At 43.8% G+C, this 24,906-nt stretch overlaps 1 protein-coding gene across 5 annotated transcripts in view; it reads right to left on the bottom strand.

Moving 5' to 3' along the window:
• Positions 1-24,906, bottom strand: part of ENOX2 (ecto-NOX disulfide-thiol exchanger 2) — a 291,168-nt gene that overhangs the window by 9,358 nt on the left and 256,904 nt on the right. For 4 of the 5 annotated variants that reach the window (XM_069074066.1, XM_069074064.1, XM_069074068.1 and 1 more), the window contains 5 exons: positions 17,662-17,776; positions 9,996-10,061; positions 6,460-6,641; positions 5,577-5,684; positions 2,976-3,081 (listed from right to left, as the gene is read on the bottom strand). In XM_069074066.1, coding sequence (XP_068930167.1) covers positions 2,976-3,081; positions 5,577-5,684; positions 6,460-6,641; positions 9,996-10,061; positions 17,662-17,776 — 577 coding nt within the window. The remainder of the gene's footprint in view (positions 1-2,975; positions 3,082-5,576; positions 5,685-6,459; positions 6,642-9,995; positions 10,062-17,661; positions 17,777-24,906) is intronic. The other variant, XM_069074065.1, reaches the window with a different exon arrangement.

Genomic DNA, 24,906 nt, shown 5'->3' on the forward strand with positions numbered 1-24,906 from the left:
GGTGCCTGAGCATCATCTGAGTGAACCGTTCCTTAACCAAATGATACAGATGAATCAAATGGAACGGAAAGGTCAGTGGATAGCTTCAGGAGGAATGAGGTGGAAGGAAGAATGTAACAACAGGGGGCCATGATCAAGAAGAGGAATCTTAGGGTTCTGGCTCATGGAGGCAGCACAGTTGTGGGCGGCTGAGGTAGAGTGAAGATGTAGGCCAAGGGAGCCAACGTCAACCAAATGGGACACTGACATATATATTGAAGTCCCAAAATATGAGGGCAGGGGTCGAAGTGGAGGTAGAAGATGGAAATCTGGGTCTTGAGCTCCTGGAGGCTGGAGGCTAACTGTGACAAGGACATGGACAGTCTAACACAGATGGTTGGTGTGAACCTCCAAGAATAATGGGCGGCTGAGTGATGACAGCAAAGGGAGGGTCTGCAAGTGGTGGTGGGGCAAAAGAAGCTAAGCTTGACACTTACTCCTCCAGGTTCAGTGTGTTTGGGGTGTGCATGAAAGAGCACCCAGTGCAAGAGAAAGAGGCCCAAGATAGTGTCTTCTGGAGAGGGACCCAGGTTTTCATTAGCATAATATAGTTTGTTAACAGTCAAGAAAGGCTCCAGAGGGTATAACATAATGGGAAGTGGCCTATGGAGGGGTGGAGCTGAGGTGGGGAGCAGGGGTAAAGGCTAATTATGAATCTCAACCAGAAGGGAGGTGGCAGGTGCCACCAGGAATGGGAGAATGGCAGGCTGATCAGGGCCTCCACCCCAAAGGCCGACTGAACCCAGAACCCAAGTGGGCCAACAGTGTCAGGTGAGCTGGGGGCATGGGCAGGGGTGCTGGTGCCAGTAATGGGGGCAAGCCTATCTTCCTGCTATGCTATCCCATCCCTAATGATGCTTAGCACAGCACCTGGCACATAGTATGTGCTGAATCTAAGCTTATTCCCTTCCTCCCAGCTCCTTGTAGGAGCTGGTGTTAGGACTGAAGATCGGGAGTGCATGAGGTGGTAAGAGCTCAGATCCATCCCTCCTGTGGCTGAAAAAATATTTGGGAGCCTTAATTTTTCTTCTGTATTTCTCGTGTCTCTTACTCTTCTTTCTCCTACTGTGGCTATTTGTTTGTGCTGACAGCAGCCCTCAACATGCCATTCATTCAACAGACACTAATATGAAGTACCTACTGTGTGCTGAGAGAGGCCTGTGCTGGGCACAGTTGATTTAAGACCCAATTCCTGCTTTCATGAAGCTGAGAGTCTAGCTTATTTTTATGTACATACATGCACATGGAGATGCTTGTGTGTGTGTATAAATATATATGCACATGGGTATATTTACATATATAAAATAGAAATATTTAAATGAGTATATAATATATAAAATTATAACAAAGAGGTAATATATAAATATTCTATACAATAATAATTTATATATATGTGTACATTTCTTTCTTTCTTTATGTTCAGACCTGCTTGGGATTTCATCAGTGTGGGCGACTCCCTTAGTGAGGAAATTGCCCCATGTTCTGCAGCATATAGCCTTTGGAGCAGTGAGAGGTTAAGTGACTTACCCAGGGTCATACAACCAAGATGGGTCAGAGGTGGGGCTTGAACCCAGACTTCCTTGACTCTGAAGGCAAGTTTCTGTCCACTGTGCCATGCTGCCTCTCATTTTATATGATCACAATAAAACATTTTCAGGAAGTATAGAGAAACTTTCAAAAGATTCATATTCCCGATAAATATTTTCATACCTTTGATCCATTCAGGGCAAGCCCAGAAATGCCCCAGGAAGCAGCCAATCAAAGGGTCAGCAGATCTGCCAAGTTGAAGCTGGACAATCTGTCACCCCAGGTCTGCCCTCTACCCCCTGCTCAACAGTGTCTAGGCTAGTTCCCTAATGGAGATTCCCAGAGAGGTAAAAGAAGAGACATATCTCAGCCTGGCTCACTCTTTCTACACTCACCTTTGGGCCTGGTTTGTTGTACTTTGGCAGAACTGAGATTATCGTGCCTCAGGTGGGCACAGCCCAGGGCCCACATATACACTTAAGTCGACATCATTCCTGCCTCACTTTCTGTGTTTTATTAAGGAAGACTTTCTCAAAGACCCTGAGCTCCCGCCTCAACTGCTGGCCTAGTTCTGGCATAAATCACAAACACTTAGGACTGAGTGATTACTTAGGTTTCATCTAATCCATACAACCAGGCTTTAGAGCAAAGAGGCTTTGAACTCAGGAGAACTGGTTCTGAAACTCAATTCTGACACTTACTAGCTGTGTGACCTTGAGTAAGTCCCATCTGTTCTCTGAGCCTGTAAAATGGGGAGAATAAGCTTCACATGTCCTCTCTCATGGAATTGTTGTAAGAAAAGCACTTTGTATACCTAAAGGTGTCATAGCTCACCCCACCTGGCCCCCCACCCCTACCAAGCCTAGAGAATTCTCAAGCAATACTGAATTGCCCTCAGGCCTCATGTGCCCCTCTCCTGTCCTTATCCTGTAAAGCTCTGTGTTTCAGTTCTCTGAGTGCTAGCATCCCTACCACCACTAGCCTATGAGCTCCCAGAGGGCAGGAGGTAGGGCTTGTCTCAGCTTTGTATCTCCCCTACCCCAGGGCATGATAGTCACTATCTGATCTTTATACAGGCCTTTGAAGTTTGCAAGGCACTTTACACACATTCTCCTCTAAGTTTCACTATTCAAATGAGTATCTGCCCACCTCTGAATCAGGCATTAGAGAAGTTATCATTCCCATTTTACAGTCAAGGAAACTGAGGCTCAGAGGCTAAGTGACCTGGTCCTGGCCACAAAGCTAATGAGGTCAGAGGATTTGAACCCAGGTCTTTTGGACTCCTAGTCCCATATTCTATCCACCATGCATGCCATGATTCCTCTTATCATACTGTCGGATCTTAATTAGTGTTTTGTTGTGTCTTCCCTGTGTTTTCCATGTAGATAAGCAGGTGCCATTGTTCTTACCCACTAAGAGCGCCTCTCTCTCTGATTTGATAGGGGTGCTAGTTGGAGTCCTTTCCAGTGGGTCATTCTCCTGGTTGGAAACGCAGATCCTGGAAACTCTACACTCCTGGGGAAAGGAATAAAGCCCTTCCTGGGTTAGTTCACTTATGTGGAGACAGTCGGTTTCAATGAACAGAACATCAGACACAGTCCAGTGGCAAGAATGGTGGACTTAGAGTCAGATGGGCCCTGGTTTCAAGTCCTGGTTCTGCCACTGATTGGCTATGAGATCATGGACACTTCACTTTAACCTCTCTGAGCCTCAGTTTCTCCATCTGTAAAATGTAATTAACAATAGCTCTAGTAGCTTCCAGGGCTTCCTGTGGATATGTACTTTACTGTAAGAGGTGCAGAGTACACTATGACCTTGGAGAGCCTTCTGATTGCTTGGGCAGAAGTGCATTTTCTATCAGACTGGCGTCAGTTGTAATCTAGTTGGCAATTTGAAAATTACCTAGTCTGGCTGGGGAGATTTGGGAGTGAGGGTACTTGGTTATTACCAATTTACCAGAAGAGTCACGGAGCTTGCTCTCTTTGACAATAAAATGGCCAGAATCTGAATGTGCTGAGTTCCTTCCTGCAGGGCAGCCCAAACCAAACTTGTGGCTTCTCTTTTAAGTTACAATTACTGGTGAGGGCATTTGGCTTTCTAACCTACTTGTCTCCATCTGAGCTATTGGTCCACAAATCAGAGACCTCCTGTGGTAGGTCCATTGGTGGTAAACAGTTGGGCCTCCTTAGCTTTGTGGAAAAGGAGTGGAAAGAAGCGCATTGAGACTTACATTTGCTTCACAACAAGCTGAAGCTCTCCTGTTCCCTTCATCTGTCATTTCCTCTTATATTAAATTACAAATGGGGAAAGCTGACATGTGGGCACAGTTTGGCAAGTTTTCTCTATGTGATCTGACCTTGAAGGCTTTATAAGGGCTCTGGTTACCATTCCTGCCTAGAAATCAACAATGAGCATGAGGAGCCATGGGCTTGGCATCATCGTGCCCATGCCGTGCCCCACTGAACACAGGAAATGTGGCACTCTCTAGTAGCCTGCAGACATTTTGGGAATTCCTATTGTCGTAGTAAAGTCTGAGAAGGACAGCAGCCTTGGCACTGTTCAGTTAAATATGTAATGAATGGATTTCTCTGGGATTGGACTCATTTCCTTAACAGCTTCAGGAAAGCTGGAGAGTGAGTCGGTCTTATGAAGTAGAAGAATTAAAAACACAAACATTTTCAATCATTTCCTTAAATTCCACCGAGGTTGCCAACTCTTAATGGCATTTCAGAGGAAGCCATTGTGTGGCTAACTTGAGATGGGGCCTGAGCGTGTGGCACCTTCCTGGGCTGAGTACAGAGATAAAAAACAAAGGCTCATATGCAACTTGGGGACTATTGATTTTGTGTGTGACAGCCTGTCCCCCTCTCCTCTTCCCTCTCCAAAGACAGTGGAATGGAGCTCCATTTTCACCATTGGGCTGCTACAGAGGCTAGCTTCAGTAGAGTGTTTAAGAATAATGGCAAGGCCAGGAGCCTAACAAAGTGGTGATCATTAGCAGACATGACATGCCTCGATAGACAGCACCCAGTGCAAGGCCAAGGAGCTTCAATCAATCAGTCTGCCACCTGCTAATTTCTCTTAGGGGGTCTCAGCTTCTTCAGATTCCCCATGGACAAAATTCTACCTTTCTGTCCCTATAAACTATGACACAAAGCCCAGGCCTCCCCCTCAGATGCCATGTTTGTTTTCAGTTGATGGGCCCCATCTACAATCTACACCTTTGTTTCTCTCCCCAGAGAAGTGTCAATTCAATACCCTGTGTATCTGTAGAAAGGGCTGCATGATATGATTCAGAGATTTAAAAAGCAGCTAGATCTGACTAATATAGGTGCTACAAGACGGCTACAAGACAGGGCCCTACGTGCACTGCTTCTCTGTAATACTCCCACTTGCCTGATTAGACGCATTGCTTGTTCTCACTCTGCAGCTAGGCACCAGCTACGCAAGAAAGTGCGTCACCAAAGACACAGGCAAGACCTAATTGGGCTTCAGTCTCCCCGTTAATAAGATGTGCAATTTCAAGTGCCATCAGTTGCACAGATGTCCGAAGGCATTTTTAGCTTTCCAAAAAACCCTGTCAGTTAGGAGTATAGACAGACTAATCCCAAGATCATGGGATTATTGGATTTAAAGCTGAATAAGATCTTAGAAATAATCTCGTTAAGGCATTAGAGAAATAGGAGTTCTGATTTAGTCCAAGCCCCTCAAACTTTACTGAGAAAGGCAGGGATGGGGGGGGGGTGGGAAGAGACTTGTTCCAGGTAACACAGAACCAGAACTTAAACCTTGGGCCCCACATTCCAAATCTGCCACACCATGCTGCCTCTCTGACCAAATAATTTACTGACTGACCAACCACAAGGAGTGAGGAACTCTAGGGATGGCCTCTGAATGGGCCTAAATCTGACTGGTGAGGCATGTGTCCAATCAATGGGCACCTAACTTGACACAAGAAAGGGCCTGTGGGGAAGGCTCTGGCCCTCTTGCCCTCATGTCCAAAGCTGTACCTGCTCCTGTACATTCTCCAGTAATTTTTCCAGCTGTATTTTTTCATCCTTCACTTTGTCAAGCTCAGTTTCCTTTCTCTTGTATTCATCTTGCAGTTTCAGAAGGTGCTGAAGAAGGAACAGATAAAAGGGGGTGAAGGGTTACATCCCAAGTTCCCCGAAGTTCCCCAGGGGGCTGACTGAGCAACGATGTGTAATGTGGTTTGTGCTGGGAAGGAGTGCAAGTATCAGATAAGGAGATTGAGGTACAGGGAGATGAAAGCAACTTGCCCAAGGCCAAAGGTAGTAGAACTGAGACTCAAATTCAGGTCCCCTGACTCCAAGTCCAGGACTCTGGATACTCCATCAGACTGTGTCCCAACCTGGGTCATTGGGGAGTTGTGGTGATCTGCCTAGAGGTCACACTGACTCAGTATATGCTTAAGGAAGAACTTGAACACAGGGCTTCCAGAATCTGAGGCTGATCCTCTATCCTCTCTGCCACTCTGTCTCTCATCAAGAAAGATTGGGTATTCACCTGGTAGATTTCAGCCAGTGGTGTGGGATGGAAAGAGCACCTGCTGGGCTGGCAATCACAAGCCTTGGGTTCTAGTTCTAGCTCTGACACTGTCAAGTCACTTCCCCTCTCTGGGCCTCAGTTTCCCAAATGAGAGAGTGGGGAGAACAATGCCTGCCATTCCTTGCTGCCCAGGGGCCAGACTGTAGGATTTAGCATTGGAAGGGAACTCCAATGGCAGGTGAGAAGGCACTCTGGAACCTCCCAAGGGCCTGTTCCTGGAGCAGGAGGCAGCATGACTTCAAGGGCTGCAGCCTGGGGCCAGCATTCCCAAAGTTGAGACTGCCCCTCGCCCCTCCCCCCTCCCCCCTCTCCCAGCATGCTCACCTGCTGCATCCCTTGCAGAGCTTGCTGAAGGAGTTTCAGCTGCTGCTCCTTGGTTGCATCCTCATCCCGGCTGATTTTACCTTGCTCCTGTTTGAGTAATTCTACTTCATTCCGGTAGGCATCAAGCTGCCAACGCAGGCTGTCATTTTCTTCCTTCAGTGCCTCAGCCTGAGAGACTAGGGCTGAAACACATGGATGGTAAGTTCAAATGAGATGGTCAAGCTGGTCTGACTGTGCCAGTTTCGGACCACAGAAGCCTGGCTCTGCTATGTGTGATTGGGACTTAAAAACTCTTGACAAATGGGGTGTCTAGGTGATGCAGCGAATAGAGCACCAGCTCTGGAGTCAGGAGGACCTGGGTTCAGATCCAGCCTCAGACACTTAACACAAAAACTAGCCGTGTGACCTTGGGCAAGTCACCCAATTGCCCTCTAAAAAAGTAAAAAAAAACTCTTGACAAAACACCTAAGCTCAGCACATGGGAGCACACATGTAATGAATAGCTCCAGCTTCTATGTGACTGGTACACGTAGTTTTGAGCCTTTCTGAACTTCAGTTTCCTTATCATCAAACATTTTTAAAGTGCCTACTCTGTGCTAGGTTCTGGGGATATCAAGTCAAATAAACAAACAATCCTTGCCCTCAAGTAGCTTTTGGTCCAATTAAACACTTGTACTACATCTCTCACAGGGTGGTTATGAAGAAGGTGTTCCACTAATTTTTAAGGTGACAGAGGAACAAAGAAGGCAACCATGTGGATCAGTGAATAGAGTTCTGGGCCTGGAGTCAGGAATACCTGAGTTCAAATCTGGCCTCAGTCACTTACTGTGTGACCCTGGGCAAGTCACTTAACCTCTATTTGCTTTAATCCACTAGAGAAGAAAATAGCAAACCACTCCAGTATCTTTTCTAAGGAGATCTCATGGACAGGATGGTTCATGAGATCACAAAGTGTCGGACATGAATGAACAACACAGAGAAATAAAATATTATATAATATATGTATACAAACATGTGTATACATATAATATATATATGTATACACACATGTGTATACATACAGACATACATACACATACATCTATCTGTCTGTTTCAGAAGAGGGTGCAGGGCTCTGACAGAAAAAGCCTCACACCACAGCTGACACATTCTCATCAGAAATGGAAGCTAACATCATTACGTTGTATTTTGTATTACATGCTACCATAGGACTTATAAGGATGGTAGGGCCTTTAAGAGATTGTTGGCTCCTCTCCATCTTACAGAGGAGAAAATGAAAGCCCAGAGAGGGGAAGGGACTTGTCCTCATGATAACAAAGCTAATGAGTGGCAAAAATGGGACTTGAATGAACACCTTCTACTCCAATTCCACCATACCATTCTACCCAAAAGTAATGGAAGGGAAGAGGATAGTCAGACAATGCTGGAGTCACAGAGTGTTAAGGGCTCATAAAGATCACTGAATCCATCCCTTTCATTTTCTATAGGAGGAAGCTGAGGCTCAGAAAGGCGATGGTACTTGTCAAAGGTCACAAGGCTTTGTGTGATCCTTAAGGAGAGAACTGAATTAATGGTGGCGCTGGGACTTGACCCGGGTCCCGTCCTCTCTCCACTGTACTGTACTGCTTCCTGCACCTTGGAATTCGGTCCTACACTGAGTGTACCTCATTTCTGTGCTGCATGTCCTGTTCACATTCCAAAAAGGAATAAAATCACAAATATGTTTCCATTCATATGATGAATGAACAATAAAGGCAAGTGACTTAGCAATGCTGCATAATGCCTTTAACAGGCTAATCCCCAGATTGAAACTTCTCAAATGGATTTCTTTTTTGCTTTCAGATATTGAAAAATTCACCTGTGCCCGCAAATAGGCTGCCACACTGGGCTTCCCACCCACAGGCTGATTTCCTCCTACAGCTGGGCGAACATGAAAAGCTATGCTCTTTGGTAATAGCTATCAGCAATATGGGCCCGCATATCATTGTCTAGTTTAATTACCTCAGAATACTGAGTTACAGCCACATTTTCTTTGTTGGCAGACAGTGGGGGTGGGATGGGGGAGAGTGTAGCGAGGGGGAGGGGGTATTGGGCACAGAGTCAGGAGAACTGCATTCAAGTCCTAGCTCTGCCACTATATTGCATTGTGACCTTAGGCGAATCTCTTTTACTTCTTTGGTACTCAGTTTCCCTATGTATAAAATGAGAGGGTTGATCTAGGTTATCTTTGAGGATTTTTTCTAACTTTAATGCTTAAAGATTAGAGAAAAATCTGTCTACAAAAGGGAAAGTGATTTCACTTCAAAAGTATGACATTTTCAGAGCAGTTAGACAGTGTAGTGACTAGAGCACCAGCCCTGGAGTCAGGAGGACATGAGTTCAAATCTTACCTTAGACACTTACTAGCTGGGTGACCCTGGGAAGGTCATTTAACTTGATTGCCTCTCCCCCCAAAAGTATGACATATTTTGGTCTTTGGGGAGGAATTTAGTATGCAGGGGAGGAAAAGGAGACAGGAAGGGAGCTAAGTCCTGTGGATTCTTTCTGAAGAGCACTGGACCATAGAAGATGAGATATTTTCATTGCCTTCAATAAGAAACCATTTGTATTTATTAAACCCCTACTGACTAAAGGACCCTGTACTTGGTACTAGAAACACAAAGAGAGCTTTGTCACAGGCTCTGCCCTCGAGTTTATATTGGAAAGAGCATTAGCTCTGAAGCCAGAGGGTCTAGTGTTCAAGTCTCTCTTCTGATTCTTACTTGTTGGGCAATTTGCTCAAACTTCCTGAGCTTTAGGGTTTTCGTATACAAAATGAAGAAACCTGCCTAGCTGGCCTCAGAGGTCCTTCTATCTCTTGTTCTTTGACAAATAACTATGACACGAGGAAGGGTGAAGTAAGTGCAAAGGAGACAGGTAAGCAAAAGGGCTAGGAGAAACTAAGTTGGGCTGGCATGGGAGAGAATGTATGGAAGTATGGAAGGGTCATATGGAGAATTTTAAAACGTATTAGAACAGAAGCTACCTGAGGGTAGGATCAGCACCATCTCTACTATTGAGGGGAAAAAAGAACAACCAAAAAGGCTAAAATATGAAGGTACTCCTAGAAAAATGAGCTGCTGCTGATTTCCTGCTTAGTCCATGTCTTTTTTTTGCCTTTTGGAGGGCAATTTTGGGGTTAAGTAACTTGCCCAAGGTTACACAGCTAGTATTTTTGTGTGGGTGTTAAGTGTCTCAGGCTGGAACCGAACTCGGGTCCTCCCGACTCCTGGGCCAGCGCTTTACTCACTGCGCCACCTAGCCGCCCCTAGTCCATGTCTTGAGGGTAAACTGAACAAATTTTTGTGACAGCAGGCCAAGCAGACTCATGAATTCAGATCATGTACTCAATTTCCCTTCGCTAGGACGTGGCAATCACATTGACAAGGGCTGTTCGTGAGGAACAGGTATAGAACAGGGCATCTAGGTAGCTCAGTGGAAGCTCAGTGGATAGAACACAGGACTCGGAGCCCAGAACACCTGAGTTCAAATCTTACCTCCATCACTTACTATCTCTGTGACCCTGGGTAAGTCATCTAAACTCGATGATTCAGTTTCCCCATCTGTAAAAGGAGGATAATAATAGCACCTACCTCACAAGGTTTTTGTAAGGATCATAAATGAATTAACATATGTAAAGTTCTTTGTAAACTTTGAAATGCTAGAGAAATGCTAATTATTATGGTGAGATCTTTCAGTAACATTCATACAATTCCCCATCTCAGCTCTGCTACTTTAGCCATATGACCTTGGGAAAGGCATTTCCCCTAGCTAGGTTTTGGTGTTCAAATTTGGTCAAATTAAAGGATTAGATTAGATGGTGTCTCTATGTTCCCAGGATTCTAGGCACAAAAAAAGGCTAGCCTGTGGCAGTCTAAGTCAATGGGACAGTTGGAGACTGTAGATTACAGGAAAGATGATGTCAGTATTGCTCTCTATAAATGACCATACAATTAGCCCTTGCTAAAGTGCTTTTAAACTCCCCATTTTAGTGGTTTGTTTGTTTGTTTTTTCAAGTACAGAAGGCCTTTGGCATGGTGCACATTCATTTTAATGTTGGTTTCATTACTGTCTTTAATTGTTGCTGTAATCACGTAGACTTCCTGACTGTGAACAAGAACCCTTTTATTACATCAAGTCTTACTTAGCTACATAGCTGTCTGAGTCAAATTCATCCTTGTCATCTCTCCCAACTTCTGTGATGCTGCTCCTCAGGCAGCCTTCTGAGGTTCAACAAGTTTGTGGCCCAAAACAGGTGGGAAAAAAAGGGAAGGGGAAGCCTTTGGCTTCTAAGAGTGCTTTTAAAAGCATTCTATAGAAGAAAGGAAATTGACTACTTGAGAGAGAAGAAAGTATCAAGTTTAATCCACCAGTTCAGGACCAAGGACAGCAGCCAAGCATGCTGTCAGTCTAACAAAAACTGGTTAGACCATATAGAGAGACAAAGTTAACTTTTTTTGTGGATAAGGTGGGGTGGTGATGGAGGTAGGCATGGCAGGTCTCTGGTAGGCCATAGTACTCAATACTAAATAGAAGCATTTAGGATAAAAGGATCCTTAGAGAACATCTAGTTTAATCCCTTTATTCTTATAGATAGAAAAACTGGTGACAGTAAGTAGGAGAGCTGAGGAGGTTGTCTCTTGTCGTCCTGATCCATATCTGGCCACTGGTCCCAGATGGCTCCAGAGGAGAAAGTGAGGCTGGTGACTTTGCACAGCTCTCCCTCACTTAAATCCAATTCATTTGCAAGTCATGGCATCACCTTTCTTATGTCATGGTCCTCTTCGAGACCAAAGTATGAACCATAATAACAAGGAGAGCTAAAAGGTCCTCTGACTGACTCCATATCCAGTTCTCTTTCCTCTACACTGTGCTGCCTTACATCCTTCCTCTTTTTCTCTTCTTGTATTCTAGGTTGGCAATTATGTTCATGTCCTACACATTGTATGGATAAACATGCGAAAGAAGTACACCTTTTATTCATTATGGTTTTTAAAATAATTTCTTCCCAATCAACCAGGAAAGCTGGGAATGCAAACATTATCACTTCCATTTGACAAATAGAGATCTTGAGGTTGAGACAGATGGAGTGACTTGCCTAAGGTGACAGTAGTCATTGATAGAGGTGGGACACACGTTCAGATTTTCTGACTCTGAGTCTATTGTTCTTTCTGTGATGTTGTATTGTCACTAAGGGCAAGATCTTGTGTGAGGGTGGGGAATTTCTAGAGGATTATTCGCCAGTTAAAATAGGAAAAATATTTTTCCTTCTGAGAAAATAAGAAGAGGTTGCATCCCATGGGGGCAAGAGCATGCCTGATGCCTGAAGTCAAATGGGAGCTGGGAATAAATCCATCTGTTTAGAATTGCCTAAGCAAAAGAAAACAAACTGCTATAACACATGCATTTGCCACTCTCCTGTCATTTTAATGAGGACACCAAATCTTCCCCTTTCAGTTTTAATATTAATTGGATCATTGGATCCTGTTCTGAAGGCTGAGCTCTTTGTACATTGGCGGAACATTGGGAAGTTCAGTATTACCCTTTAATATACCTATCAGTATGGCTATCACAGAGCACTGAGCAGGGAAGCCATCCACAATCTGCCATCATTAACTTTCAGTGACTCCTTCTGACTATCTCCAATGCACAGAGAAATGTTTGTTTCTGGCAGGGCTGATGTCACTTAGATGGGAAAGATGGCAATTCATCAGGGCCATGTGAAAGTTCTAAGGCAGCTCTAGGCTCCTGATGTCACTCTGGAGTCCCTACAAGCTAAACTCTGGGCAAATATTTCAATAGTAAAGGACCAAAACAGACATGCCTCAGTTTCTTCTGCTGCAACATAAAGCAAACACATTTTGAGGGTAACCTCCAAGATATAAGTATCAAAAGGTAAACAAATATCACCAAGCTATTGAAAGCAAGAGGTGCTTAGCTGGTAGGGAAAGAGGGCCAGATAGGAAGTCTGAAGCCCTGGGTGCAAGTTCCTGTTTGAGCCCTTTCTAGCTAGGTGACCCTGACCTGGAGAGATGCCCTTCTGAACTTCAGCCTCCTTATCCAGAAAATGGGAGGGACATACTGTGTGCCTGATAAGGTGGTTAGGGGAAAAGGACCTTGGAAACCTTAAATGTGCCAGAGAATGTGAATTATAACAACTCAGGAAACTGAGGCCCAGGGAAGGGAAGTGAGTCAGTGAAGGTCATACACAGAATCTTAAATTTAGAAGTGGAAAGGTCCTCAGAGTCATCTAGTTCAACACCCTCAGTTTATAGATGAGGAAACTGAGGGCCAAGGAGGTTCAACTCCCAATTCCCATCTCTCACTTTCAGTGGATGATTTTGCCTCATAGTTGATGGGGAAGATTAATACTACTGGGTAGTATTAATTAACTACTCAGGAACCCCTGATACTTTACCTCAACATAATATGGCCCCAGATCTTTTTTTTCATTACTCTCTAGTTTCAGAGGAAAAAAATTCTACTTTACTTGGAAACCTTAACCCTTTTAACCTATTCTAAGACTTCATTACCACAATTATCTCTTCCATCTCTCTCTTTAGGCTCCTTCCCTTTCATAGTTAAACACAAGTCTCATTATTTTGTAAATACAACAAAATAATCTCCCCAGACCTGGTGACCACTTTGAGTTACCATCTTTTTGTATCCTTCTTGTGGTCAAACTCCTCCAATGTACCAATGCTTCCTACTGTACTTTGTGAATTTCCTGAAAGCTGGCTTCTTCTTGACCTTCTTTTCTTTCCATGGTCATTAAGGACTTTCTGGCCAAACTGAAAGGCCCACTACCAGTTTCCAGCCTCTTCAATCCTCCCTTCATTATTTGATATTGTTGACCATACCCTATTTAAGACTCTTTTCCTTTGTCTTTCCTGTTTCTCCTCTTACCCTTCTGATCACTCCCCTATCTCCTTTCCTGGCTTCACTTATTTCTACTGCCCTATAACTACAGCTATGCCTGTAGGTCCTGTCTTTAGCTCTCTTTTTCTTTCTCCACACTTACTACTCTAGAGTAAGCTCACTGATTCTCAAGATTTTAACTCAAATGTCTCTGCTATGGACACCCTAGCTGACCTCTTTAGTCCTGACTTTCTCACTTAAGCACCAGTCCTATATTTCCAGCCACCTGTAAGTTATCCCTAACTTGAATGTCCGGACATTTCCTTCAAACTAAAAATGTTGAAACTCAATGCACCATCTTCTCCCCTAAGCCATCTCTCATTCCTAACTTTCTTCTTCTAACATGATTACCACCATTCTTCCAATCTACTGAGCTAGAAACTTTGGAATCTTTTGTATTCTTTTCCTCTCCTGCTTTCACCAAGACCAACTCTGTAACCAAGTTTTCCTTTGACAGGACCCCTTTCTCTTTTCTTTCCTGCTACTGCGAATACCCTACTCCAGAGACCTTCCTGATGTAACACTTGAATTGCTGCTATAGACTTAAACCTGGCCCTTCCAGTTTCTTCTTGTCTTTCCAAGTCCATCATGCATATGAATGCTAGACTAATCCTCCCAAAACAGTGCATGTGTTGTGCTGTGACCAAGTCCAGTATCAGGTATTTAAGGCCCTCCATAATGTTGGCCTACATTACCTGTTGAATCTCATCTCCCACTCCTTCGTAAAAGATACTCTCTGCTCCTTAGGTCACAATTCTCACCATCCCCTGATGGCTGGTTCCAACCTCAATGCCTTTGCTTATGCTATTCTTTCCATCTGGAATATTGTTACCTCCTCAAATAATGATTTACTCCCTCAACTTCTCTGACAATTCTAGCTCACACTAGCTATTTTTCTCTTTGACTTCCTACTACACTCAAAGTTTGAACTATACAGTCTGGCCCTTAATTGTTCTTGAATGTTCTTAATTGTTTCACGTATATTGGACTCCTCTCTTGAATTAAACTTTGAGGTACAGGAAGACAGTGATGATGTCATATGCAGCTTCGTACTTGCTACCTGTGCACAATTCCCTCCCATCCCCCTAGTCCCCAAAGCACACAGCAAGTGTTCAATACTAGCTCCCATTCCTATAGTACTTTAGGCTTTACAAATCCCTTTGCTTACAATCCCTCTGGGAGGAAGTATAAACATCATTCCTATTTCACATATGAGGAAACTGAGGTCAAGTCAGTCAGTCAACATGTATTAAGTCTTTAACATGTGCCAAACACTGTGCTAAGCACTTGGAATACAAAGGAAAAAAAATCAAAACAGTTCCTGCATTCAAGGAGCTTATATTCTACAGACACACTCATGGTCACATAGCTGAGCTGGGATTCAAAAAGTCAGCTTCACAAATATAAGATGGGTAAGTCATGGCTAGATATCAGTTTGTCTGAAAAAAAGAATCAGGGGGTTTTAGGAGTATGAGTCAACCATATTATGCATCATCCAAGGAAGCTAACATAGTGTTAGGCTATGTTAAGAGAATGATGCTTCAACCCTGATTATCCCATACTGAGTAGTAGATTCTGTTTTGGGTGTCACAATTTGGGAAGGATGTTGATAAACTGGAGAGCATCCAGAGTGAAGGGCCTTGAGATCCTGCCGTATGATTGGTTAGAAGAACTGGGCATGTTTTACCCGGAGAAGAGAAGACTTAGCAACTCATGTTGTCAGTAAGGAGTCTGTAAGTATCTGAAGACCTGCCATGGAGTAGAGACTGGACTTGTTCCACTCAGCTCCAGAAGGCAGAATTAGGAGCAATGGGTGGGAGTTATGGAGAGGCCTAGCTGGGCTTGGGGTAAAGAAAAACTTCCCATCAGGAGAGTCGGGCTGGGTCTACCCTCCCTGAAAGGTGTCAAGCACAGTCTGGCTGCCTACTTGTCAGAGAAGCTGGAGAAGGGATTTTGCTCTGGGCCGAGGAGGCCCAGAGGATTTCTAGGGCCCTTCTAGTAGGGAGGTTTCAGGGATGTCATGACCAAGTCCAAGGCTCTTCTTCATCCCCTTGACTTGCAACAGATATTTGTTCACTGATTGGGCTGAGTCTCAAATAGAGAAAATGGGGCTGTGTGCAAAAAGAGGTCATAGGAGGAGCATGGTCTCTGAAGTGCCTTCCAACTCTGAGAATCTGCAATTCTAAGAAGAATTTGGCTACAGCCATGTGGGAGCACAGGTCTGAGAAAGGAGGTCAGCAAATCACTGCTGAAGGGGAGCAACATTCCAGGCTCTGCTGATATTCACTGGGACCATGGAATTTCCATCACTGCCAAAACTAGAATAAGTTTTGCCCTGATACAATTTGCTTCGATGCATGGGCCTTCTTAAATCATAGAATCACAAAATATCAGTGTTGGAAGGGACCTCAGGGGCCATTAAGTCTAACCCACACCTAAACATGAATCACTAGGCTGACTGTGTATGGGGCAGCCTTCTCTTCCACAGAGAGCATACTTTACATCCCATATGGCACCTAGAGGCCAACCTACAGCTTTGGGAGACTCATGCTCCAAGCTCCTGGACTTTGTGTGGAAATAAAACAAGCCCCAGGATCTCTTTCCCAAAATGTAAATTAACCCTTTTTAGAACTGAATTCTATGTAACAGGCACTGACGTTGGCTCTAAACTAAAGTCCCCCTCTTGTACCAAATTCAGGATACACGGGATCTCAACAGTTGTGTACAATGGAAGCAAGATAATAAAATTAGATATGATCCAGGGGAAGAGAAACACACAAAAGTTCTTGAATTAAAATGAATTGAAACCTTCTGGGAGAAAAGCTATTTGGTAAGCTCCATTAAGTCTATTGTAGATAGCTTTATTTGACAAAGCAGCATCTCTACATGTGGAGCAGGAAAGAAAATAGCTCGAAGATGATCTGTCAGGGAGTTCCCAGTCTCTAAACAAATAAGGCCCTGTACAGGGGCCAATGCAGCTTTTAACTTCAGAAAGACAGAGAAGCAAAATGCCATGCTCTACCCCAGCAAGTCCATTCAATCTGAATCCCTCAGACATCCCTCTCTTCCTTCTGTAACTTTTCAAATTTGGCAGTTGATCAAGGGGATGCTCAAACACTGAGGCACATTTATTTTCATGGTAACTCTATATAGGCACTCTGTACATATTGCAGATACTGGGGCAGAGACCAGCCTTCATGTCAGAAATAATAGGCTCTAAGCTGCCATTGCCAAGCAGTTAAATGATTCTAATGGCTTCATGATTAAACTCCCTCTCTTCTGTTTATCTTGACTACATGCATTTGTGGTAATTATTTACCTGCTCAATGAAAGCTAACGATCCTGAAGATGACAAAGGGCTCTACTTAGTACAAAGTATGCATTACCTTGTCTATCAGGGCTTGGAATTCCAACAAAAAGAACAGTGATCCAGCCTTAACAGCTGCTGCCTACAAAGAAGTCCAGATAGCCTGTTCTCTTTCCTTTCTTAGGAATTTCTGCTTGTAAGCCATTATCATCACATCAGTGACTGCATGGCTGCCAGTACCAGAGAGAAGCATATGTCCTATTAAATTGTCCCTGACCAGCACTGTTTCACAAAGTTCTTAATAACTTACCTCTACCTAATGGTGTGGAACCCCACTGTGATGCAGCTTCACCAAATGTCTGTTAATACATTGGTCCCTAGTGAAATCATATGGTTGTGGAACATGGGGGACCATGATACTACCGAAAGGGCAGTGAGGAGCTGAGTGCACTCAAGAAGAAGTGGTATAAAAGATGTCACCAATAATGTGTTGGACTGGAAAAGGAGGTGGGAGGGTCATGTAGCGAGAGTGAAGGCTGACAGATGGACAGCATGATCTACTTGATATTTTGAAATACCCAGGCAGATTATGGAGGATTTATGGAAAGATGAAGACAAGAATCTCACAGGATGGGGAGGTGAAGAGCAATCGCTTCTACATCTTGTCTTATTTCAAACCCCCTCACCCTCTACTGGTTTTTGAATAATGACTGAACAATTCCAATTTGTGGACATATTCTCTTACTGATGCATTTGGCAAGAGAATTGGGAAAACTTAACCCAGGTGAATACTATGCCCCAAATGCTCCCAGATCCTTGGAAAATTCAGCTACTTCTCAATTATTCATCATAACGGGAAATGGAGACAAAAAGAATACACAGGAACTTTATCCAGAAAGTCTATCTCTGCAATTGAGATATGGCCCCAATGTTCTTACCTGACTCCTCATTTTCCTTTGGATCACTAGGGTCTTCTATTTCCTCCTCAGACATCTCCATCTCTTCCTCTCTTCTGATTCCCATCAGTTCATCGTTATGAATGTTTCGAATTTCCTAAGGTTCAAAGGTCACACTTTTAAGGTGCTGAAAGCCTGGAATATGTCAAGCAAGGGACAGAGAGTTGATACCAAACACACAGCAGGAATAGCATTGATGTGTATAACCTGATGGCCAAAGAGACCTCCTACATCAGCAAAAGGTAGTGGAACCAGGCCCATGGGTGAACCAGAAGCCAGCAACAAACTTGATTCAAGTTGCCTGCAAAGGGTTTCTACTGGGATTCAGAGTTCCAATTATATCCACAAGCCTTAGCCCCTCCCCTATTCTCCTAGACACAAGGCCCCACCTGGTCATGAAGCCCAAGACTTTCTGGGCTAGTGTCCTGGAACTTTAAACCCCTTCAGCACAGATGCCTGGACTTTTGGACAAGTTATTTCAGGCTTAGAAGTTTTACTTATATCTATTTTATAGGGGAAAATGGAGCATCGCTAACAGTAGGGCAGCTAAGTGGCGCTTCAGTGGATAGAGTGGAGCACTGGGCCTGAAGTCAGGAAGACTCATCTTTTTGAGTTCAATCCTGCCTCAGACACTTACTAGCTGTGTGACCCTGGGCAAGTCACTTTACCCTGTTTGCACTAGTTTCCTCATCTGTAAAATGGGCTGGAGAAGGAAATAACAAACTACTCCATTATCTTTGCCAAGAAAATCCCAAATGGGGTTATGAAGAGTCGGACACAACCAAAATGACTGAACAACAATATCACTAACAGCTGAGAAGTAATAAGGGATTTGGAGGCTGACGCAGGAGTGCTAATGTACTCCTGGGCCAGTAATGAAAAGAGTGCAACTTATTTGAGAAAAATGAACTCTATAAGGACTGTATTAAGAGAGGGATTTGCTAGATCTTACTCAAACCCACTGCAGAGGAAAATTACCAAGGGAAGGCTCATTTCTAAGCATCCAGTCTATTTCAGGAGGCTGGATTTTCAGGATCATCTAATATCTGTTAGTAGCAGGGTGATTATAATGAGGTCTGATGGTGGCAAATGGGAGTATTCATCAAGAAAAATATGTGGTTGTCATGACTGCCTAACTTATATCCTAGCTGCCAGGCACCATGTTGAAAAGACCTGCTCAAAATCACAAAGATACTACCATTCTTTTAAGGCAATTCAATTCAATATCTATTTATCGGGGAAAGCAAAGCTAGACTCTCCAAAGGACTGAGTCACAGGGCTCCTTAGATGACTGAAGCATGCTCCTCTTCAGTAAGCGTCCCTGGGCAGGCAGATTACAGCAAAATGCTAAGACAAGCCCTGTGGGTAGTCAGTGTCCACAAAGCCAGCCCTTGGCTTCCAGTCACCTAAGAAGGAATCATCTCTCTTCAGAAGCAGGAGAGGCAGCTTACCTGGAGGCCTTTTCCATAGAACTGGGCCATTCTTACAAAAAGAAAATAAAAACAAAACCAGTGAAACTCCAAACCTCAACAAATCATCCTTAGCTAGGAAAGCAACTTGCTCCTACTTGGGGAATTTCACTTAATGCTTCCAAGTGTTTTTCAAACGAGTTTTTCAAACGAGTATTACAGGTTGGTTCTACTTGGCTGCTTAAGAAATGTGGGCATAGTGTGCTGGCTCCCCTAGTCCTGCAAGAAAGGGCAGAGCTCAGGCCCTATCTCCTCACTAGGCCAACCATTTTAAGCGACAAACAGGCTGTAACTCTCAGTCCTCATATGTCTTCCTTAAATATAACACCAGGACAAGACAATGGGCCATCTGTCAGAGGCCACCACAGGCTTCAAGGTATCTTGCTAAAGGAAGTGGTTTGGAAATTCACAGAAGCTCATAAATCAAGTCCAAAGAGCCCTGTCCTGAAGGGTACGAGTAGGTTCTTCATTCTATAAGGAGCTTACCCAGAGAACATTGAAGGCCTTTAAATTCTCCAAAGGGTCAAAAGCTCTCTGCAGGGCTACTTCAAAGAAGAGGCTTCAATAGTGGCTTCTGATTTGGCCTAGATGCCAGATGAGACCTTGGCAAAGGTAGGAAGAGAGTTCTGAGGAGCTGGCTACATTTGAATTCACCCAGAAACTCCCTCTTGATTCTTGAGGTCTATGTCAGCTACCATTGGACAATGCAGCAATCATCTGTGGGCATAGGGTAGGAATGAGAGTTCCCACTTCCATAGGATGGACCACTTTCCTCAAAATTGGCCTATGAAGGAGGGCAAGTGACATTGTCCCCATTTTACAGATGAGGAAAAATGTGATACAGAGAGGGCAAAGGGCTTGCCCAAGGTCATAGAGCTTTACCTGGATCACTGCTATACTACAGCCAGGTTTCCAGACTCCTAAGTCCATAGTTCTTTCCATCTCTAAATGGCCAGTGGAGTCTCAAAAGCAGTATACTTCTATACTTGGATGGACTGGTAATCTTATAGATGCAGGAACTCCCTCCCATAGTGCACAGGCAGAGCCCATACATGCAACTCTTGTCCATGTCCTCCTGTAAATCTTGTACAGTGGGTCCATCCAACATGCAAGAAGGCCTTCCTCTTGATGGCGGGGTCTTACATTTAGAGCTAGAAGTAACCTTACAGGCTGCTAAATTCAAAGCCCTTGATTTTACTGATAAGGTAACTGAGGCCCAGAGAGCTTAAGTGACTTGTGCAGGGTAACCCAGTTAGTAAGTGTCTGAGGCAAGATTTGAAGAAGGCCAGGTCTTCTCTACTCTAAATTCAGTGCCTGTCCACAATGCCATGCTGCCTCTCAGAAAAAGCAACGCTCCAAAGTGGTATCTTTCAGCCTAGAGAGCGTAGCACATACTTTCAAGTCTTCCTCAGTTATCTCTGACTCTCACTGTATAACCAGCCCACTTCTTTTTTCAGTCATGCATCTCTTTGCTAATGGCTCCTAAAACTGCTTCTCCTGGGCCATCCCTCATCGGTCATGTGCTGTTGCCTACTTATGTTCATGGCGGGCCTCTTGGTAGCACTTTGGGTGACCTGCAAAGGGAATTCTTTGGAGATGCTGGTGTTTCGTTATCTGAAGGCCTATAGCATTGCCAACACAATACTGATGTAAAATGATGGCCTTTGTTTCAGCCTGAAGTCCATCAAAGAGCAAGGCATTTCCCAAACCCAATCCAGACCCTCTCATCTTCCTATTCATATTGCAGATATGCTTTCCAGCAATATTTCTTTTCTCATTTGTGCCTAAAATTGACCAGGTTGGGTTCAGCCTCCTCCATGTTACCTCTGATATTTACTGGCCATGTGCCCAGAAACAAGTCAGTTTACCTCCCCAAGCCTCAGTTTCCTCACCTGGAAAATGGGACCTCTAAGAGCTACTATATTTGCTTCTCAAGGTTGTTTGTTGAGGCTCAGATGAGATCATGAGCTTAGCAAAGCACTTTAGAGTCTGTTAGTAGCAGAGTGATTATAATGAGGTCTGATGGTGGCAGATGGGGAGTATTCATCAAGAAAAATATGTGGCTGTCATGACTGCCTAACTTATATCCTAGCTGCCGGGCACCATGTTGAAAAGACCTGCTCAAAATCTATCTCTCTCATTATTACTGTTAGTACTAAAAGCCTTTCCTGCTTCATAGGACCTGCCATAGCAGGCACTTTTTCTGGCATAGGTCTCAAGATTCTTAGCACCCCTTGCCCCCTTTTCTGAGAACTGGTTTATCTTTTTCTTTGTTTCATGGGGTACCAGGGATAAAGGATTCAATGCCAAGTTGCTGGCCTCATATTCAAAGTCTTTTAGTGTGGAAAGATTTCATACTCCCTGGCATAATCTTTTAAGAACTCAGGGTCCCCTCCCTGGCTTTCTGATACCCTAGAGGATGACTTTGTGGACAAAAGCTGCCCAAGATAGGCTGTGGTATTGAACTGCTTACGAGAACAGCATGATCCACTGACACATAGTTACCACAAGACATTGGAGGAAGGAAGGAGGGAGGGAAGAAAGGAAGGGAGAAAGGGAGGGAGGGAAGGAAGGAGAGAGGGAGGAAGGAAGGAAAGACAGAAAGAAGGAAGGTAAGAAAGGAGGATCTAAGTGATGTATATACAAATATAGCATAAAGAAAGACAGTCCCTGCTCTCAAAGAGCTTACATTCTAAGGGGGAAGACAACGTACAAAAGGGAGCTTAATGGGGGGAGAGGAGGAAGAAGGCTGTAATTATTTCATTCAAAGCAATTTGCTCCTAGTGACACATAGCTTTGGAGGTTGCCTTGGTTTGAATGTCAAATCCAATAGCAATGAGCATGAAACCCTTTGATAAGGAATGGGACTGAGACATGAGGTACAGCAAACTATTCTCCCTTTACAGCATCTTGTCCCTGTCATTTTTCAAATGACTGTAGGATCCAGAACTTGAAGAGAAACACTTTCCTTTGACAGAAAGGGAAACTGAGGTCCAGATGAACATGAGGCAGAGTCAGGATTTGAACCTTTGTACCACTCAACATTTCTGATTAATCATAAGACAGGAAAATCAGATTACTGTATAGTAATTAGCCTAACTACAGCTATACAGAAATACATACAGATCTGAATTCATCTTGTTTGTGTTTTATGACAGAAAGGAACAAGGTTACCAGAAATTCTAGGCTGCTAACCTTTTACTAAATGACACAATTCTACTTACTGAGACTTTTTGCATTTACGGGAAACTTGGCAGTGCAACAAGAGGAGGGGGTTGGGAGGGGAGGGGAAGAGGGAGGGACCAGGGAAAGACTTTTGTATTCTTCTACAGAAATTGGAGCCCTGAGATGTCATTATTAGGACAAGGCAAACCACAAACTCTGGTTATAAATCACTGTCTGTTGTGCCCCGTGCAGGGGCAGGGAGGGCCCTGCGGCCTATAGAACATGCTGATACAAACTGAGTTAGTAGGTTTCCCAATGGCGGGAAGCCAAGAGGTGACACAAAGTGCAAAGGTTTCCGACAATCGGGCTCTCCGAACAACTTTAATGTCTGGCTGGATAGAATCATCTGAAGTTTGGAAATGTCAACTTATAAATCTAGAGAGCTTTTTTTAGGCAACTGAGATATTTCAATCTCAATTCCACTCAATAAGTATTTATTAAGTACTCATTATAAGCAAGGTTCAGTGCCAGGTGCTGGACATACAAAGGCAAAATTGAGACAGTCCCTTCCCTCTAGGAGATGACATTCTATTGGGGAGAGAAAGAGTACCGACACCTGGAGAATACTGTTCAGGCAAGGCTTCCCCTTGGAGGCGGTTAAGGTTTCTAAGAATTGAAGGTTAGAAGGCAGTGCATTCAGGCCTGGGGTGTTCATAGCATGTGCAAAGGCAGGAGGCTGGGATATAGAATGCTGAGTTTGAGGTGATTTGGACTGGAATGTAGAATATGTCAATAAATTAATATGAAACAAGTCTGGAAAATGGGTTGGATCCAGACTACGAATGATTATTTTTTGCATTGTGCTCAAAATTTTTTTCAATCTTTTGTTTTTATATCACCTACACTTTCCAACATACTCCTCCTTTCCCCAGAGAGCCATCCCTTATAACAAAAAAAGAGCAAAAGCAAGTTTAACTTAAGTAATCAACACAATGAAAAAAATCTGACATTATATGCAGTGCTCCATACCTGTAGTCCTCTGCCTCTGCAAAGAAGGGAAGAGGGTCTTGGGAAGGGCTTTAAATGACAAAATGAAGACTACATTTTATCTTAGAGTCAACTGGGAGCTACTGAAACTTTTGGAAGTATGCTGAGAATTATCAGCTCCTTTTCTCTAGAACCAACACACAGTTGGTTTGGCTGGCTTCAAGATAGTGTATTAAGACCCAACAGAGAATCAGAGAATCATAGAGTTGTTAGGGGTCTCAGGGATGTTTTTCTAGATCAATCTCTATTAAAATAACAAATCCATGTTAAAATATCACTGACAAGTTGGAAGCTTATCTTCCCTTACATGCTTCCAATAATGGGGAGCTTATTATCTTCCCTTAAGATACTTTTGTAAGGCTCTTGTTGGGGGTTCGGACTTCCTCGTGGCTGTTCCTGTTTTCCTATCTCAAGGAAAATTTAGCTTCTAGGCTCATTTTTGGGTGGAAGAATATAGAGGCCTATCAAGTCAGGCAAATAAGTGTTAAATGACTTGAGCAAAAGGGCCTATTTGCTTGTTTAGCCCGGTTTTCAGGAACAGCTTCCTATAACCTTTCTTTAGTCTCGGTAAGCTAATCTTTTCAGGGAACTTCACACACATACTAAGGCAGGAGAGAGAAGTGGACTGAGAATCAAAGGGTCTAGGCTTGTATTCTGGTGCCATTACTTATTACTTGTGTGATCTTGGGCAAGTAAGTCCCTTTCCTTCTTTGGGCCTCATTTTCCTCCTCTGTAGAATGAGGATCTTGAAATAGACATGTTCTAGGAACCAACCACCAAACCCTCCCAAAGCCACTGCCCCCAGCAGGCTGGTTCTCTTCTCTGTCAGTAGGCTATTGCATACAAAGAAAAAACCCCAATCAGGAAGCAGGTATAACAAACTGTATTCTCTCCTTCCTGCCTGGGGTCATTTCTTCATATGCCTTTGGTGTACATTCATCAGTATCTTCCACATACCGCACCATGGCTAAGATGTTCTTCAAGTCAGTGGCTCCCAGGGAAGCAGTGGCCATACCCCCATCTCTTTCAACCCCCCTTCCCCTTATGGGGTCTTGTACTCACTCCATGCTATGACCCTTGCTGGGGGCTGAGGATACACAGGTGAAACATTACATAGTACTTGCCTTTGGAGAACTTACAATCTAATGTGGGAGTGGGGGATAACATGATATCAGCACAAATTTATTAGTTATTTACTATGTATACAAGTAAACAGGCTATAAAGTACAATGTATAGTTATTCTCTTTCTTATTTTGCATGTACTTATGTCTGTACTTGTTGCCTCTCCCATTAGAAGGTAAGCTCTTCTGTCTCAGTCTTTGTCCTTGTATCCCGAGGACCTAGCTAGCACAGTGCCTGGTATAACATACCGTGTTTCCCCGATAATAAGACCTATCCCGAAAATAAGCCCTCCCCTTACTGTGTAAGATTCCTCTAAAATAAGACCTCCCCCGAAAATAAGCCCTATTGAGATTGCTACTGTAGTGAAGGTGATCATTACGGTACCCTCTATATGCACCGTTCCCCCCCCCCCCCCCCCCCCCC

The sequence above is a fragment of the Petaurus breviceps genome, unplaced genomic scaffold (genome assembly GCF_028583685.1).
Source record: "Petaurus breviceps papuanus isolate PSGF00001 unplaced genomic scaffold, PetGlider_PUasm1.0 90881, whole genome shotgun sequence".
NCBI lineage: Eukaryota > Metazoa > Chordata > Mammalia > Diprotodontia > Petauridae > Petaurus > Petaurus breviceps.